General features: G+C 37.0%; 2 protein-coding genes across 5 annotated transcripts in view; one reads left to right on the top strand and one right to left on the bottom strand.

Moving 5' to 3' along the window:
- The window catches only part of Nemf (nuclear export mediator factor), a 25081-nt gene extending 12805 nt beyond the window's left edge, over positions 1-12276 (top strand). The window contains exons 10-16 of the mRNA XM_077109143.1: positions 462-539; positions 901-1098; positions 2876-2908; positions 4116-4216; positions 4315-4358; positions 4433-4512; positions 4749-12276. Of these exons, the coding sequence (XP_076965258.1) occupies positions 462-539; positions 901-1098; positions 2876-2908; positions 4116-4216; positions 4315-4358; positions 4433-4512; positions 4749-4826 (612 nt within the window). The 3' untranslated portion in view covers positions 4827-12276. The remainder of the gene's footprint in view (positions 1-461; positions 540-900; positions 1099-2875; positions 2909-4115; positions 4217-4314; positions 4359-4432; positions 4513-4748) is intronic.
- On the bottom strand, positions 5494-18773 carry Klhdc2 (kelch domain containing 2). 4 transcript variants are annotated; one of them, XM_076850255.2, is made up of 14 exons: positions 18560-18773; positions 17887-18076; positions 14678-14757; positions 12278-12395; positions 10556-10671; positions 9758-9839; positions 9505-9588; positions 8916-8996; positions 8783-8841; positions 8290-8399; positions 7836-7908; positions 6742-6829; positions 6602-6654; positions 5494-5634 (listed from the first exon to the last, which is right to left on the bottom strand). In XM_076850255.2, the coding sequence occupies exons 2-14, from the start codon at positions 18037-18039 to the stop codon at positions 5574-5576; spliced, it is 1158 nt and encodes a 385-aa protein (XP_076706370.2). In that variant the 5' UTR covers positions 18040-18076; positions 18560-18773; the 3' UTR covers positions 5494-5573. The 4 variants fall into 4 exon arrangements, with proteins under 4 accessions (XP_076706370.2, XP_076706369.1, XP_076706372.1 ...); XM_076850254.1 differs by lacking the exon at positions 5494-5634 and adding an exon at positions 6053-6399 and having other exon boundaries at positions 18560-18772; XM_076850257.1 differs by lacking the exons at positions 5494-5634; positions 17887-18076 and adding an exon at positions 6053-6399 and having other exon boundaries at positions 18560-18772.

Below are 18773 nucleotides of genomic sequence, written 5' to 3'. Positions count from 1 at the left end.
TTTTTAAAAATTATCTCAGAAAAATTTGTTTATACTTTTCCTACATTTTTTAATTTAATTTTAGTTTTTTGGCAGTGCTGGGGATTGAACCCTGGACTTTGTGCATACGAGGCAAGCACTCCACGAACTGAGCTATATCCCCAGCCCACCTTCCTACAATGTTTTAAATGTTAATTTATTCTTATTTCTATATGTATCTTCTCTTTACCGTATGGCAAATTCTTTGAGTATGACCATGGCTTTATCCTTCTTTGTATTTGTCATATTGTTTATAATGGTGCTTTGTTCAATAAGTTCTTTGCTGTGTGTGTATGTGTTTGGTGGTACTAGAGCCTCACATGCTAGGCAGGTACCCTACCACTTAGCTACACCCTCAGCTCAATAAGCATTTTGACAGAGATTAAAGAGTCACCTTTTCTTTACAAATATTTGTTGACCATTTTACTGTTGAATTTTTGTAGAGTAAAATGAAAAAAATGAAGGAAAAATACAAAGACCAGGATGAAGAAGATCGTGAACTTATTATGAAATTGCTGGGGGTAAGTAACATTAAGAACATTTCTTTTGCTTTTCAGTGGACACCCAGCCCATGCTTAACTTGTGATAAACATTCAGTACATCTTTATTAAAAATCTTTTTTTTTCCCTTTTGTTGTACTGGGGTTTGAACTCAGGGGAATTCTACCACTAAGCTACATCTCCAACCCTTTAAAAATTTTTATTTTGAGACAGGCTTTTGCTAAGTTGCCCAGGCTGGCCTTAAACTTGTGACCCTCCTTCCTCAGGCTCCCAAATCACTGGAATTACAGGCATGTGCCATCACATCCTGCTGTCTTTGGGAAAATATTGACAATATTAATAATATTGACAAATTAACTGAATTTTCCTCTATGAATTGAAGTCTGCAGGTTCAAACAAAGAAGAAAAAGGGAAGAAGGCGAAGAAAGGAAAAACAAAAGATGAACCTGTGAAGAAACAGCCCCAGAAACCTAGAGGTGGACCCAGGGTTTCAGAGAGCATTAAGAAAGAAACTCCAGCCCTTGAGGTTTTGACTCATGAGTTACAAGACTTAGCTGTAGATGACTCACATGATGACAAGGTAAGGCTTCCACACATGTGGACTTTTGCTTTTTATTTAGGGTGACCAACCAAGACAAGTGGCAGCCGTTTTACTAATGAAAAGGCATCTTAGAAATGCAACCTGAAAGCCTAAAATTACAGTGTCTAAGCACAAAAATGGTAAGTGTTCATTGCTAATAAAAAATTTGTCATAAATCAACTGAGAATAATCAGTTTTATGAAGAGGATTTGATTCTGATAGGAACTTAATTAAAGTAAGACGAAGAATTAGGCTTATCTTAAAGATGAATGAAAAATAAATTTTTAAAGCATTTTTTGTATACTATATGTTATCTTAATATATGTTGACAGTGGTTACATAATTCAAGGGCCAAATCCTAAGGTGCAAAAGCACTGAGAAGTTAACTTTTCCAGGGTTGGAGATGTAGCTCAGTGGTAAAATGCTTGTCTGGCATGTGCAAGATCTGAGTTCCATCCCTATCATCACCCAATTCCTCCCAGAAAAAAAAACATTTTCCAGATAAGATAGTTGCCAATTATTTTATCAACTGGATACAGTAAATCCAAACTTGCATGAATATATACATCTTGACATTCTGAGCATTTATTTTTATAAATTTGTGTAAAATACAGGATGAATCAAAATTTTTTACTTTCCTGATCAGGATTGTTTTTATTTAAAGCTTGAGTATAATTTGTGCTTAGGGGGCTGGGGTTGTGACTCAGTGGCAGAGCATTTGCCTAGTATGTGTGAGGCACTGGGTTTGATCCTCAGCAGCACATATAAATAAATAAAAAATAAAGGTATACCAACAACTAAAAAATATTTTTTAAAAATTATGTGCTAAGTATAGGTGATGTAGGGATTTTATATTATAATATTTTCTTTTCTTTTCCTCTCCTGAACAATGTTGTTTAGTAATTCTAAAAACTCATTTTGGGTCTCATTTTTTTTTACCATATTCTGCAGTTTATTCTGTAAATCCTAAATGCACATATACTCATAAGATAATAATTATTAATGTTCTTTCATGGGTAGGGGCTGTGGTCTGAATGTTGGGAACCCCCCCAAATTCCTATGTTGTAAACTAAATACCCAATTTAATAGTAGTAAGAGGTGAGGACTAGAGGAATGGGATTAGTACCTTAAAAAAAAAGGTTGAAGGGAATGCCCCTTCTGCCATTTGAGCCAGTAGCAACGTGCCATTTTTGAGGCATGCCCTTACCAGACACTGAATCTGCTGGTATCCTGATCTGGGATTTCCTAAAACTGTGAAAAGTATTCTGTTAAGTTTTCCAGTTTAAGGTATTTCATTCTAGCAACCTGGACAGACTCAAGTTATTTTCAAATAGATTTTTCATATCAAAGTATATAAAATTATGTATATATCTTAGTATTTGAAAAATTGTCTAAAACTATTAAACAGAAATTTAAAAATAAAAGTTCTTTTCACCAGAATTTTCCATTTTCTTTTCCCTTGACAAACATATCAAGCTTAATTGTCATTTTAAATTGTTCCTACAATTTTCACAGCTATAAGATGAACTGTATGTGAAGGATTTTTTCTCTCCACTTCAGGGAACTGTCCTTTTTCTCTTTGAATGGTATTGCTTTCTGAAATATAAGCACACACACCAATCCACTTCAGAGTATTGGTACACTAAATAATACAACCTTGGTGCCCCTACCCTGTGGGTTGGATATGACAGTCTTATTATTTCACTATTTCTTTCTCCGCATGGTTTAATGGTTTCAAATTTCATTGCTGACTTTTAATTTTCGTATATTTGAACAGGAAGACCAGGATCTGGATCAACAGGGAACTGAGGTATGATTTTTATATTAAGATTACTATTACAACACTTTTATTATAGTCCTATCCCAAAATATTTGATACAAAACTTCTACCTAATTAAAACTTAAGACTACATGATCTTGAGTCAAACTTTCTGGATTTGAATTCCAAGACTGCTGGATATAACTGTGTAAACTTGGAAGTAGACTTTGTGCCTCAGCTTCCTCATTCTTTGTGCCTTATTGTTATGTTTAGAAACTGTACCTACTAGGAGACTTGTTTTGAGAATATATGTGATACATTTAGAAAGACATATGACACAAAGCCAACACTCAGGTCACCATTTTGTCCTAAATCTAAGTTTACTGACTCTAATACAAGAGTCAGTCTTATAGGCAGCCCACTCACCAAATGAGAATTCTAAGAAGCCCTGGGATTTCTCCTGAAGAACAGGTGAAAAGGCTATTCTAGCCCAGGTTTCTCAACTTTGGTACTGTTTACAGTTTGAAATGGATAAAACATCCCTGGCTTCTTAAGTACCACATGCCAGGAGGCACTTCCCCTTCTTTTTTCCCTCCCCTCATTGTAAAAATCAAAACTGTCTCCTGATGTTCCCCAGTGTCCTCTGGGGCCCAGAAATTATTGGTCAAGAATCACTGGTCTAGCCGAAGTCCCATTTCCCTGCAACAGATTTAAATCTGTTTGTGGCCAGATGTGGTGGCACATACCTGTAATCACAGCTGCTTGAGAGTCTGAAGCAGAACCTCCCAAAGCAGCTGTGATTACAGGTGTGTGCCACCACATCCAGCCACAAATAGATTTAGAGGCTAGACTGCACAAATTAGCAAGACCCTGCTTCAAAAGGGGCAGCAGGGTATTGCTCAGTAGTCAGGCATCCTTGAATTCCATCCCCAGTACCAGAGAAGGGGGAAAAAAAAATCTGAATGTGGTCATTACCATGTATCATCATAATCCACAGGATTGTTCTCCATCTCGAGTAATTTTTAGGTATTGCTGTCATTATTTAGGCTATATCAGAAAAAGTTAAATATATGTTGAAATTTCAATTGACTTAGAATTTTCCTCATTCTTCGTTTTTGTGGTGCTAGGGATGGAACCCAGGGCCTCACAAGTACTAAGCAAGTGTTCTCTACCCCTGGGCTATACCCCAGCCCCTAGTTTTCTATTTTTAAGGCTGTTGTAAATTACTTTTATAATTGTTTTTATTTTCCCCTTTTAGGAAAATCTGTTTGATTCTTTGACAGGCCAGCCACATCCTGAAGATATCATACTATTTGCCATTCCAATATGTGCCCCTTACACCACCATGACAAACTATAAGTAAGTTACCATTAGTTTACTCAAAATAATTGACACAGTGACTTTTATGAGCTGTTTTATAATCTCTATTTAGTAACTCATGCAATTTCTTTTTAAAGGTATAAAGTGAAACTTACTCCTGGAGTTCAGAAAAAGGGAAAAGGTAATTTTTTAAAATTATGATTTTTAAGCAGTTCAGTGACTGAACAGAGCCAGATTCTTGTTTTCTTTTTACAGCTGCCAAAACAGCCTTGAATAGTTTTATGCATTCCAAAGAAGCAACAGCAAGAGAAAAAGACTTATTCCGCAGTGTGAAGGTAAAGTTTTCCTTCAAAACTCTGGAGATTGGTGGTATAGTTAAACATTTTCGCAGTTATTTTCTATTGCTTTATAGAAAATGCTGTCTTAACTTGAAACTTGAAGCAGTAAAATCTTTTCCATTAAAAATTTTGGATATGCTTTTCTTTTTACAGCAGAGGAGTCATAGTTGTCATAAAACAAACATGATTTGCCGTATAGAATGTGAAAATATTCAGCAATTTTCTTTTTTTAGGACACAGATTTATCAAGAAACATTCCTGGCAAAGTGAAAGTATCTGCACCCAATCTTCTGAATGTAAAAAGGAAATAGCTGAAATGAAATCCTAAAATATTTGAGAAGAGTCAATTTTATAGCCTTTTGGAAGTTCAGAGATGAAAACACCATGTAACAGGACTTCCACATTTAAAAATGAACTAAACATTGCCTTGCTGTATTCGCCAAAAGGACTTAATTCTTGTTTTTTTTTTTTTTCCAGTTTTATATAGAGGAAACACTGTCTGATAGGATTTCCTAAAATATTTGTGAAAAGTTAAATGTTAATTATATGCATCTGTAGTTATTCTCCAACATTATCTTGAAGTTTGGGAGGTTAATATTAAGTATTCATTTCATGATGTAAAGAAATTGAACAGTGAAGTGTGGCTCAGTTGCTTAAACTACTGACTTGGTAATCTACTGTATATAACATCTAACGTATATATATACACCTGTATATATATATATATATACATATGTATTTGTGTGTGTATATATAGAGAAACAGGCCAATCATAAGGGTTTTTTGTTGTGGGAATGGGGGCGGTTAAACATTTAGGATTGTGTCTTGAAAACCTTGTCAAAAAATATAGTAGAGCAGATGTAAAAAATACTAATTCTTATGACTCAGAGCTTGAGAAATAACACCTAAAAGAAACTGGTATTGATCATTTCAATGCATTTATACATCTTCATTTTTCATCTTAATTTCTTCCTTATAATCTCATTCAGTTCTGTACCATTTTCTTTTCCATGTCTAGTAGTTATCAAAAGCATGTAATAGAATATCAACCTATAATATCAGAAGTGCACTTTAGGCTTACCACTAAAGATTCCTGACCCAGCTTTCTTCTTCTGTCTCCTATCAGAATGGAGAATAAAGTCATACATTATTTCCATTCATTTATGAGCTATAAAATATACTTTTTTATTTGATTGGACAACATCTGTCTATCTTCAACCACTTTCTTGCCTCAGCCCCTGCACCAAAGTGTTAAGGTCAAGTATTGAATAGCTGTTGGTCCCTCTAACAATTTTGACCTATTGAGAATAGTTTTCCATTTGAAATTAATGTTAAAAAAACCATTTTATTGTATTTATGATGCTCGTCTATAAAATTATGGACTGTTCTTGCTATTTAAAGAAAAACTAAAATTCCAATGTTTTCTTAAAAAAAAACTACCATTTTGATAATGGTAAGATTATTTAGTATGTTTCTATAGATATATATCCTGAAGTTACCAAAAGGAAATGTAATAACCATTCTTTGGGGTAAAAAGTCTGTTACTGTTTTTTGCTTTAATAGAGGAAAGTTACTGGTGTTAAATACATTTATTGTAAACTTTAGACACAAAAATAGGTTCTCTAGGCCATTCACATGCACATTAAAATCAAAAAGCTGCGAACTACAACAATGCATATAATTATACAAATGATGCCACTCTGTGATGATTACAGGATTGTTGTCCATGCAAGGAGATCTGAGGCATTATCTATGACGCCTTAAGATCCAGAAGTGTTGTTACTACCAAACCTCTGATTAACACTGTGAAGTAAGTGTTTTGGAAGGCAGTTCCACGAGTTGGCTAACATTTCTTTAAAGCAAATGACTGCTTCTAAGCTTAGCCTGAAAAGTGGACAAAAGAAAAATAATTTCACTTTGCTGTTTAAAGTACATTAACTTGAATTTAAAATTAAATAAATAGATAATAAACCTCTTTCTTTAGGAACTGATTACTTCAATGAAGAGTCATTGCTCTTAAATAATCCATAAACCTGTTTTTTTTAAGAACACTGAAGTGTCAAGTGCCAAGGAAAAATTTACGTACCGTACAAGAGATTTTGGTTGAACTGAAAATATAAGTATTTCATTACTGTGTGCCTGAAAAATAGAGGTGAACACATTAAAAACAAAAAGGCAAGTGCATCACAGATAAGTTTCAGTAGTAATATGAAGTGGTATACTTACAGCTCTGTGATGAACCAGCAGGTTGTTGGCACACCCACCAAAAACAATCACTTCTCCTTCATCACTAGCACAAGCTGTATGCCATAGCCTGAATTTAAAAAAAAAAACTTGAATTTGAAGTCACCCAGAAGACCAAATTGATCATTCACACTCATAACTAGTGAAATAAAGATTAGAGATCTTTAGATAGTTATGCCCAAACATGACCATGAGAAATAAAACCTTAAGGAAAAGTAGCAGAACTAGAAAAATCAGTGTTGATTTTATATCGATATTATTTGTCTCTGTTTCATTTATGGAGTGAATTCAATGATGTGTTTTGTAGGTCTTTGATAGCAATAAGTTAGCCTTACACAGAACATCTGAGGGGTGCTGAAGTTCTGCCCCAATAAGCTGAAAGTCTTAAAGCCTGATAATTCTATAGAAAAGTCATTTGAACCAAATGAAATCTTAGTGGCATGCCTGTACTTGGATTAGAGGATTGGGGGGAAAATGCAGGTGATATATCTAAATGTGCTTTGTACTCCATTGGTGAGTAAATCATTGTCCTTAACAATTCATTTGACAATGATAATTTGATTTATCCTGTTGTACATTGCTATTGTAAATCTAATCAGCAGTTGTTTTACCTTCCCATACATTAAGATTTTTAAATTTTCTCCTTACAAGTTCCTTTTGTTTTTGTTTTAATTATAAACTTAGGTGCGGTTCAATTCAGGTAAACACAGTTAAGTTTTAACTGTGTCAATAATTTTTTGATAACAGAAGGAAAGGGCAGCCCTATTCTTCCTACACAGATAATAACAGAAAGGCATTTGATACTCAAATTAATATTGGTTTTCCTTGGCTGGGAATATAACTCCATGGTAGAGTACTTGCCTAGCATGTGCATGGCCCCTAGGTCCAATCTCCAGTATCACAAAAGAAAAATATTGGTTCTCTTTGAGAAGTATGATGTTAAACTCTAATAGATACCAAGATTTTTAAAAATAAGAATATGGGTAAAATATAGCTAAAATATCCTCAGTTCTTATTAGTCTTGCACATTTCTAGGCCTAATTCATTATAAGAATTGTCTTTTAAATAGTTCATACCTTGGTTTTTCAGTATAGGGATGATTAAACTGTATCCATTCATTTTTACTGATGCAGTAAGTCCAGGCATCACCTGATTGAAGCAAAATTTAAAAAGCTGTGATGCATGTTTATCTTTCATTATGACATTGATGTTTAAAGGGCACAACTTGTGCAAAAAAAAGTAATGAAGTTTTTCCTTTTTTCCCCTCCTTTTTTTCTCTGCAGTTAATCACCTCTGCATGTTACAGCCTTTCAAGGCTTTTAAATACTGCAGGTCATTTCTCTACTGGAGGAATGGATTTTTGACATAATATGTACAATGTAGCATAATTTCAGTATGTATAGGATCAAAATTAATTAACCTCCAAGCCAACCCTATACACTCTTGATACATCTAAAATAAAATGATTTTCAGCTATTTATTTATTATATGTAAGTTATATATAAATATTTAAGTTTTTTAAAGACTCACTTAGTGGCTGTTTTTCAGTGGTAAATCCTCCAAAGAGAAAAAGATGATCTGAAGAAACTGGTGTTAGTGAGTGCCAGGATCGGCCGACAGGGCATATGCCTTGTGGAATTCTGAAAATAAGTTACAACATCCGTTTCAAAGTAGCTACTATATTTAATGTAGAGAAATATTTAAGTTTTCTTTTAAAATTTAGGTGGGATTATTAGGAAAGGAGATTTAAGGGTCGTATTATTAACTACATGCTTTATACTGCCGCCACCCCCACCCCCACCCAGAAAATAAGGCAAACATTAAAGCCCATGCTTGCTATGCCAGGCACATAGTTTTTGAAACTGGAAATAAGATTCCATCCTTAAGAACCCTGGTAATCATGTTTATTAAATTCATAGTTAAAGAAGATTAAAGCAAGTTTATTACATACTAATAATAAGGTATAGGGAGAAAGGGTTTTTTAAAAAAACTTTTCTGAATAATTATCTAAAATGATACTTGCAATTCATTCCATTCCCATGTATCCAGATTAAGATAGTGAAGATCATTCATTCTAGCATCCTAAAAAAGGATAATTAAGTAGTTACATTTTGAAGAATTCAAAAGTAAGCTATTGAAACTATTTATGTACTCACTCGGTATCTGCCTCCAAAAACAAAACCTTTGTTTCCAACAGTTGCACAGGCATGGGCAGCACGAGGTGAAGGTGCTTTACCCTATTAAAAAGTAATAAAAGCAATTTAATAAATAAGTGAACTATTTAGAAATGGGAAAATCCAGTCTTGATGTAGAATAAGAATATGCAAAATACTTGAGTTTTTAAAAGCTGAAGCACAGACTTCTAGACAACAGCAATACTGAAGACTGATGCATTATTTAATATGTATCAGAGGGAAAAGAAATCTAATGTAAGTTCCCTTCTAGAACCAGATTATATATTACCAGTAACAGCTGCTATTATATACCATCTATTAGGTAATAAATGTTGGGTTAGTCTCTTTATACATTCATTAAACTACTCTAAGTTCTAAGTTAGAACTTAAGTTCTAAGTTCCTTGAGTTCTAAGAACTTGAGTTCTAAGTTCCTTGGAGGATAATGAAAACTATGGATTGTCTCTCCAGAAAACAAGAAACAACAGTTTCACATCATCTCCCAACTCTGGCATATTCCCCTCTCCTCTAAATAGCCTTGCTTTAATTGTATATTATTGCTTATTAACTCACAGTAGTTAGAGGCTGGCTCCAGGTAAATGTTTCAGTGTCTAAAATATGTACATGATCATTCCATCCTCTTGGATGACTTGAATTCTACAGAAAAAAAGAAAAAAAGGCCCTCTTTGAGTTAGTTTACAGATAATGTTTATAAAGTTACACAGCCACGTTCAATTTATTAATAAGTGAACAAAATACTAGTGTATATAAAATGTATTATGTTAACATACTAAGTTGGCTATATGCAAACATGAAATTTACTTACCCAAAAAGATGTTTCATCAAATTCAAAAGTTCCCAATACTTTATCTTCAGGTAAATAGCCATACCCTCCAAAAAATATTAGCCTGTTTGATTAACAAAAAAAACAAAAAGACACTAAAAATTAAAACATCCACAGGATAGGACCCAAGGAATTTTTCTCACTATTTTTTTTTTTTGCAATATTATGGATTGAACCCAAGGCCTTGTGCATGCTATGCAAGTGCTTTATCATTGAGCTGCATACCCAGCCCTTTTTTATCTTATTTTTAAAATTCTGAGACAGGGTCTCACTAATTTGCCCAGGCTGGCCTCGAACTTTCAGTCCTCTTCCTCAGGCTCCTAAGTGATTTTTTTTCTTAATTTGACATATAGTACAAGTTGAAAAGTTACATTTATATATATGAATATACTTATTCAAATAATAATAGCTAACACTTAACTATATCTTAAGTACTGTGTTAAATGCTTTTATGTGTTAATATATATAATATTCATATTGGTCCTATGAGTTATATTCTATACTTATACTGTTTATTGCATAGGATATTTGAATGGTAAATACTTTCTGCATAAAAATCCAAACCTACATTACTTTCTTTTTTTTTTTTTTTTCTTTTTTAAAGAGAGAGAGAGAGAGAGAGAGAATTTTATTATTTATTTTTTTTTAGTTTTCGGCGGACACAACATCTTTGTTTGTACGTGGTGCTGAGGATCGAACCCAGGCCGCACGCATGCCAGGCGATCGCGCCACCGTATGAGCCACATCCCCAGCCCAAACCTACATTACTTTCTAACTCACTTGTTTTTATATACCCAGACACCAAGTTTGTCCTTTGATGATGGAGGAATTCCTTGGCAATCAATTCTTTCCCACTGTAACACTCTATCTGTAGACCTTGAATCCAGCATGTAGAACTGTCAGAAGCAACAAATTCAGTTAGATTTCGTTATGTGGAAGAAATTCAACCTTATTTAGCAATTAATTTTACTGTGGTTTATAATAATAAAGGTGCCATCTAATTCAGTGTTACTGAAATTGTGACTATAGACTGACTGCCAGGTGGGTCGGAGTCAAGATTACTAAGAACTTGTGACAGAATGTAAATTTCTAAATCACTAAGAACACAGTTATTTCAACTAATTTTTCATAGCCACCCTTTTATGATGAAGGAATCAACAATGTGTACTGCCTGGCATAAGCTCCTTATTTTGCTGTAGACAGGCACTTTGAGTCAAACTGGTTTGATTTATACATATTAGGACAGTATTACCAAAAACCAAAATCAAGTCTGTCAATTTTACCTTTAAGTTCAATTTAACAAACACGTCTTCAGTGCCTACCTGGGAGCTCCTAATTCTGGGAGCTAAAAGATCAATCAGTACTTAAAAGTTAAATGTTGTCTACCCATCCAGGTAACTGGATATATTGACATATCAGTCACTTCTCAAACACTCAAGCTTCCCTTTGGTCAAACTTAGAACATTGAATCCTAGCCATCTGTGACCACCCTCTAAAAATTACAGCTCTCCTTTCCAAGCTTTTTCAGATTGTGTCAAAGTTATTTTTCTCCCCCAAGGCTCTGAAAAATACATGGCCAAACTACAGCTCAAACCTCTTAGGCATAGAACCATTTCTTCAAACAAAAATCTTGAAAGCCCAATATGTAAAAACAAAAGTGGAGTTAATACTTGTTTAAATGGGGGAGGAGGGGCAGTGTGGAGCCCACCTAACACTATACATTCATTCTTTTCATGGGTACCTCAAAGAAATCCCTAGTTTCTGGAAGCACAGTTTGAAACCATCTAAACCATATATCCACACCTACAAAAAAATCCCTGGCATTTCCTTGAGTAAGATATACTTGATTATATCTCTGCACCATTGACTACCCCTATTATTCAGTTTAAACATTACCTCTTGGTTGACCAACTCTTTGGTTTTTTACCAAACCCAATGTCAAGGACTCTTTCAGAGTTAATAATATTTACTATATTATTACTTGTGTCAGGCTGTGTGCATATAATCATTTACTTATGTGAGTCCCTTCCAGATTGAACTCCTTGAGGTAGAGACTGTTATCATTCATCTTTCTCTGCAGTGTCCAACTTAGTAAGCATATAAGGTGCTTACTAAGTTGCCAAATAAATGAATTGATAGGAGTCTGCCTATATCATGTGTCCTTCTGATCTTAAATCTGTCTCTTACTGGTCTGAAGAGAACAAATGACAATTTGGGAAAAAAAATATATGAACAAAATCTGAGCAGCAGTGTCTTAGGGTATCATTATAGAAATGTTACTATCTGAATTTTTTTCAGTGTCAATTTATCCTTATGACTTTCTGAGTGTTCTGTTCATCTTTACCCTTCCCTCCATGATTATATCTTGTTTCCAATTTGTACCCTAATCAAAGTACATAATATTTTTAAATTGGAACAGATATAAACATAACCTGACTTGGGTAATGTGAGGTCATCTAAAAGAATAAACTTTCCTTGAGCCATAATTCTTAGAACACTAACCTTATTTGTATTGCCTCTTGAATGGTGTCCTCCAAACAAGTACAGGACCCTGTCTACACACACAGCACAGCTTCCTGACATAGAAGGAGGAACATCACCTTCAGTATTAATTTTTTTCCTAAGGGAAGGAAATTGAATATATATAAGTTTACCAAAAATTAAGAAAGGCAAAACTTCATTTTCTTCTATTTATAGTCCCTCAATAAAAGGAGTAAAATAACAGGGCCAGTATATCTAGGGTCTCTTAGGCCTGAAATCAATTCAAGGGATGAATCTTTCTCCTTTTTCTATTCTATGGACAATGAATCGAGCCCAGCTAGTCCTACATGCAGGCAAAATGAGATTCTGAAACCCTAAGTGTTGTGTTACCTTTTTTTTTAAATTTTAAAGTGTTTTTTAGATGTTGACAGACCTTTATTTTATTCATTTATTTATATGCAGTGCTGAGAATTGAACCCAGTGCCTCATGCATGCTAGGCAAGCATTATACCACTAAGGCACAATTGCAGCCCCTTATGTTGCACTTTTTAAAAAATATTTTTAGTGTAGATGGACATTTTATTTATTTTTATGTGGTGCTGAGGATCAAATCCAGTGCCTCACACATGCTAGGCAAGTGCTCTACAACTGAGCCACAACGCCAACCCCTTGTGTTATACTTTATTATTCTGGGAACCATTTTATATTTCTCAAACTAAACTATGCTATTTATTCGCATGGCCATAAGCAGCTGTTTTATTTTCAAGTCAGGACCACAGGAGGAAAACTTCAACATTCCCAGTCTTGATAGACTAATTGAGTGTTCTTTATTCAGTCACCTTTTAGCCATTTGAATGAATCTGATTCGGGTTCTTATGTAATACTCAAACACCTAGGTGGTGGCGTTTATTTACTTTGTGCCAGGTCCTTGTGAGTGCTTTGGTATGTATTGACTCATTCTGAATCAAAAAATGATTCTGAATCAAAAAATTCTAGGATTCATACTATTAATAGCACATTCAAGGTCCTCTGTTCACACAGATACATTTATCAGTTCATCTTTGCTAACCCTGAAACTTGACTGTCTTTTTTAAAATTTATTTTTACTTATTTATTCATTTTGGTAGGCTTATTTTTAAAAAAACGTTTTGAGTATATGTGTGTGCTATTGGGATGGAACCCAGGATAGATGAGCCACATTCCTAGCTTTTAATATTTTGAGTCAGGGTCTTACTGTTGCCCAGGCTGCCCTTGAATTTGTAATCCTCCTCCCCCAGCTCCTAAACTGCAAATTAAAGGTGTATGCCACCATGTCTAGTCTTTAAAACTCTTAATTTAAAAATATGTAGAAGTCCTCTATTAGGGAATACTGTACTAGTAAAAGTTTCCAGTTCTCTAGAAAAAGATTTGCAAATAGCTCATAGTAACACTGATTTGCTATAATCCAGAAATAATCTTGACTTTTAGTTTAACTCTTAAGTGAGACTTCCCCTCCATTTTTGTCAGTGCTAGGACTTGACCCAGGGCCTCATGCTTACTAAGCAAGTATTCCTATCATTGAGCTATAGCCCCAGTCCTCAAGTGGGCCTACTATTCTACTATTCTTGTTCTTAGATTTACAATAGGTAAAATATCAAAGTGCAAAGTTCTCACAAACCAAACCATTGGAAACCCTTTTATAAATCCCCAAACATGGTTCACCCAGCATTTTGAGCAACATTTTAATTTGAATGACATGTTCTTTATTTATCACTGTTGTGCGATTGGCAAAAGAGATATTCCAGTTTTATATAAAAGGAAAGATTCATTTTGGTTTTTAAAGAGAACATACTCTTTTTTTTTTCTTTTTTTAAGGGTGATCTAACCACTGAGCTATATCACCAGGCCAGAATATACTCTTTTTTAAGAAATTTGTGTAGAACTTATTTTTAGCAGATAAAATTCTAAGCCATCTAAAACCTAAGAGTTCAAACAAACTAAATCTTACTTAAGATACCATGTAACAGAAGACATATATCTTAAGATGTCATATATTTAAAAAGGGTATATGGAACTTTTATCTTTTCATTCCAGGGTCTGAAGCTGCTGCCTCTTGGTACTTTACAGAGCCCTGAATAGTATTTACAGTGCCCTGAACAGAAATTTATTCGAAGGTCATAAAAGTATCTAGTAATTACTGAACTGTTTCTGAAAAGATATTTTAAACAGAAATGAAACAGTTAAACTAGAACATTGTTTTCAGAGTAGCATCTTTTTTTTTTTTTTTTTTTTTTTTGGTGGTGGTTCTGGGGATTGAACCCAGGGCCTTGTGTATTCTAGGCAAGCACTGTACCAACTGAACTATATCTCCAGCTCCTTAAAATATTTTTTTGCTTTCAATGTTATTTTTTTTGTCCCCCCCCCCCAATAATACCCAGTTACCATCTTCCAGTCTCCATGTTGTAGATCCATAGTTCTTCTCTAGGCAGATAAAAGTCATATAATCCTCTGACTTGATTACTCTAAGAAGAATCAAAACAATTGCAAATAACAGTAGTTGATATTTTAAGGAGGCATATTATGAAATTAAGGATGCAATTATGAAATTAGAATGAAAAAATAAATAAGCCTTACACTTAGATTAAATGCACAATTCTCCTAGGCTCTTACCACATATTCAGGGTAAAGCTTAATGTAAATAGTCCTTAATGCACATGTTTTTATATAGCATTGTAATGGTGCAAAGAGTTGAAAGGCCTCTGGGAACTTGCTAAGGCCGCTCTATCCTAAACAGACCATGCATCAAATTTCAGTTGCATGACTTCAGGTGAGATTGGCTACCTGTGCTGTGACCAGCAGACTATACAAAGTGGCCAACTCATGCCAACATATGTGTGATGTTCTAGCCAGGTTTTCCTTTCACTCATTTTATGACAAGAAATAGAGGGCATAACTGCAAATATGCAAATATTGAGTCTTTATGCAAAACTGTAAGTTCCTTATTTTATTCAGATTCCCTTCAGGTATTAACTCCTAAAGATAGCTTACCATATGCCAGAACCAAATGCTGTCCACAAATCAATCTATTTAATACTTACAACAAAAAAAGTAGTTGATATTACAACAGGTTTTTTTGGAGAGGTTAAGTAATTTGCCCAACTTAGCAAGTTATGGTGGAAGCAGGAATTCTTTTTTCCTGAACTTTGATGACTGCCTCACATTTTCAGTCTTTGATCCTCCCTGTCCACTTTGTCTTGTCTTTTTTTTTTTTATTTCTTAAATTATTATTTTTTACTTTGAGATATTTATAGATTCACATGAATTTGTAAGAAATAATTCAAATAATTCTTTTGTACTTTTTACCCACTTTTTTCCACTAGTAACATCTTACAAAGCTGGAGTACAAGATTGCAACAGAATACTGCAATATTAATAAAATTCACCAATCTTATTTAGATTTCCCACTTGATGTGGGAAAAAAATGTAGAACTAGGTACTCCTTGGCCACTTAAACAGTGTCAACATAAACCATAAACTGAAAATGCAGTTCACTTAAAATTAGTGTAAAAGTCCAATAAATTTGGGTAGTAAACTACAGCAATAGAGCAGTTAACTATGTAAACATTTCTTTTTCTACTCTATCACTTAAGTGGTAGGAAAAAAAGAATGAGAAAGCTTTGGAAGTTAATCTGCTAACCTCAAGGAGACCAGCCTGGTCTGGGAAGGAAAACCCACTACTATGCAGGAAGCCAAAGTTTACTACCCTTGAAACAATTTCCAAGGGTTTCCTGTGCCTGCTGCAACGAGTACCAGTAAAATAAATATATATATATAAAGGAGGGAGGGCATTTGGTAATCACGCACTTCAGTGACTGCCTCTCTTCTCAGGAGTCCCCCAACCTCAAATTACCCCCAGGACCTCATAAATTAATCAGAAATCTGCTGTGATGGTCCTCTTCCTCCCCACACCTGAAAGTCCTTTTCCCTCAATGCTCATTTTTACTGATAGAATTATAAAGTAGTATTAGACTGAAGTGTGATTGAATGCTGTTTTCCCCTCAAAAGTTATTTATATTTTAATAATGATCACTACATACTTAATCCCTCCCTCTTTACAATTCCATACCCCCAATCCTGATCTCAATGAGACCAGCCTGACATGGGGAGAAAAACACTACTATGAAGGAAGCCAAAGTTTACTACCTTTCAAACAATCTCCAAGGGTTTCCTGTGCCTACTGTCTCCCTCTTCACAGTTCCATTCCCCAACCTTCTACACACCTATTCATGGGAAGCTGGGGAAAACATGGCAGGTTAATTAGGATTGGCAAAGAAAAGTACTTTTGCAGTTGAACCAAATGACAGTGTCAGGACAGCTGTCTTTGGGAGCTACCTCAAAATTGGTCAACTGTGTTCAGATCAATTGTACCATGAGCTAAACTGTTACCAGCACAAAACAACTTATTTAAAGCATAGGTGCAAGAAACTAGATTTCGAGTCTTCGGTAAGGGGAGATCCTCCCCACCCAACCAAGGCCTCCGGAGTACGAGGCTAGTCTACAGGTCTACCCCTGAAGCAATTCCCCCAGCCCTCGTCAAATGAAACCTCCGCGGGACACGTGATTGAACTTGGGGTCTCAGACGTATTAGACAATGCTCCCTTTGACCACTTACAAAACCAAAAAGGAATAAAGGATTTCGTGGTCGAAATGGATCACAGCCACCCCAGCTAATAAGAGAATTCTAGAATGTAGAGTGTCACTGGAAAACTAAAACCAATAAAAGAACAGAACGAATGAGCGAGCACGGTTTTACACTGGAGACATCTGGGTAGGATTCCTCGGTGGGCGGGGCGGGGCGGGAGAAGCGGTGCAACTGGCTCTAAACTGAACTAAGCACGTTTTATGATTAGGGTGTCAGAGAGCTGCGATCTAATAACATGTTGCTAGGGGTTATTGGTTGGTTAGTGGTGGAAATATTCCATTAATTTTCTAAATGGAGGTTTCTTAAAAACTTCAACCCTTTCGCGGCTGAAACCAGAGGGAAAATGGTTGTGTTCAAACAATAGTCTGGTGTAGCTGCTACTGCTTACTGCACAGGCAGGGAGGTCGAAGAAGGCGATTCCGTAGCCTTGCAGAATTCCAGGGTATTCCTACACCTGGGCCACCCCGTAAGTGGGCAAGGCTACCTATGGCCCAACTGGCCTCAGCTTCATAGGTAAAGTTCTCCTGAGTAGTCCGGACAAAGGGTCCGGGTGACCTCATAACGCCATCTCCTTACACACCCCCATCCCTTTTAAATAAAACCTGTTCCGTAGTCAGCCACCACCAACCCACATTAACAGTGCCCTCTCCAGAATAACGCTCCAATAGCAACAATGCGGGGGGGCGCGGCAAGCGGGCTTTGTAAGCTAAGGTTGACGTGACAACCGCCGTGGAGCCTTGAGACGGGTTGGGGGACTCACGAGAAGACACCCCCCCACACACACACACACCCAAGTAAAAGAACCAACGGGTAGAGTCGCGTGGCGAGAGATTTGGGAAGCGCCCTGGACAGCCGCTCCTGCTGCCCGCCTGGCCACTGACCAGCTGCTCGCCTGGCCACTGACCGGCTTGCGCACCAGCCAAGCGAAGCCCGCCGGCCCCCCACTGACCTTGTAGCCGCCCCAGACGAACATGTGGCGCCCGTCGCTGACGGCTACGTGGCCGCTGCGCTCGGCTGGGCAGGCGAGCTCCATGGACTCATAGCTCTCAAAAGCTGGCCCTGGCAAGTCATCCGCCCGCAGATCCTCGTTGCCATCAGCCATCTTGAGGCTGCACTTTCGTGCACCAAGAATGTCCACACTTGTGAGCCGGGAAGAGACAAAGAAAAGGAAAGAAATGCAAAGCGGCGCGTAGCCAGGAGAAGGCAGAGGCGATGACAGGCGCGGCGTGCAGGCCTGCTGGCCGCCAGTGCTGTCTCCCGCCCTGCTCTTCTGAGCTCAGATCTCCACCGCCCCGGCGCCCTGCGTGCAGTGGGTCGGGGGCGAGGGACAGCAGCGGGGCCCAGGGCTGGAGCAGCGAGGGGAGGGCTGCCCACTCGACTGGCTAGCTCTAGGAGCCTTGCGCCCCGCCTCCAGCAGCCCAGGGCCCTTGTTTACGCCGCGGCCGGAAGCCGCCGGTTCCGCTGACGCGGCTCGTCGGGCTGCAGAATTGCGGCCGCGCTCAGCGCCCCCAGCGCCGGGTCCTCCCGCCGCCGCGGTCGCCGCAGCCCGCCCCGCCGCCCGGGGCCTGGGCCTGGACGCCTTCGTGGCCCCGCGAAGTCCAGGCACGCTCCAAGTTCCCTACCTTGAGGCAGCTACAAGGACATGCTAGGGTTTAGCCAGATTCGCGCATTCCTTTTTCTTTTGGAGAGTTTTCCTTTCTAATTGAAGGGTGTTTTCAAAGGGTTCCCAGTCTGGACAAGGCATCAAAATTGCCCAACAGGAAGTTTCCAATCTTAGCTTCTCAGATAAGGAGTAAATGCCCGCTCTCCTGCGAATAGGAGGGTGGCGCCTGGGCC

Source organism: Callospermophilus lateralis, chromosome 3 (assembly GCF_048772815.1).
Source record: "Callospermophilus lateralis isolate mCalLat2 chromosome 3, mCalLat2.hap1, whole genome shotgun sequence".
Classification (NCBI taxonomy): domain Eukaryota; kingdom Metazoa; phylum Chordata; class Mammalia; order Rodentia; family Sciuridae; genus Callospermophilus; species Callospermophilus lateralis.
Note: the sequence above shows the minus strand (reverse complement) of the source record. Positions and strands in the feature narration are given on the sequence as shown.

Coding starts and splice junctions, on each gene's coding strand:
- Klhdc2 (XM_076850254.1), bottom strand. CDS start 18,039: ATGGCTGATGGCAACGAGGATCTGCGGGCGGATGACTTGCCAGGGCCA. Junction 12,396..14,677: donor AACATGGAGACTGGAAGATG/GTAACTGGGTAT, acceptor TCCTTCCCTTAG/GAAAAAAATTAATACTGAAG. Junction 6,400..6,601: donor CAACCAAAATCTCTTGTACG/GTACGTAAATTT, acceptor TCCACTTTTCAG/GCTAAGCTTAGAAGCAGTCA.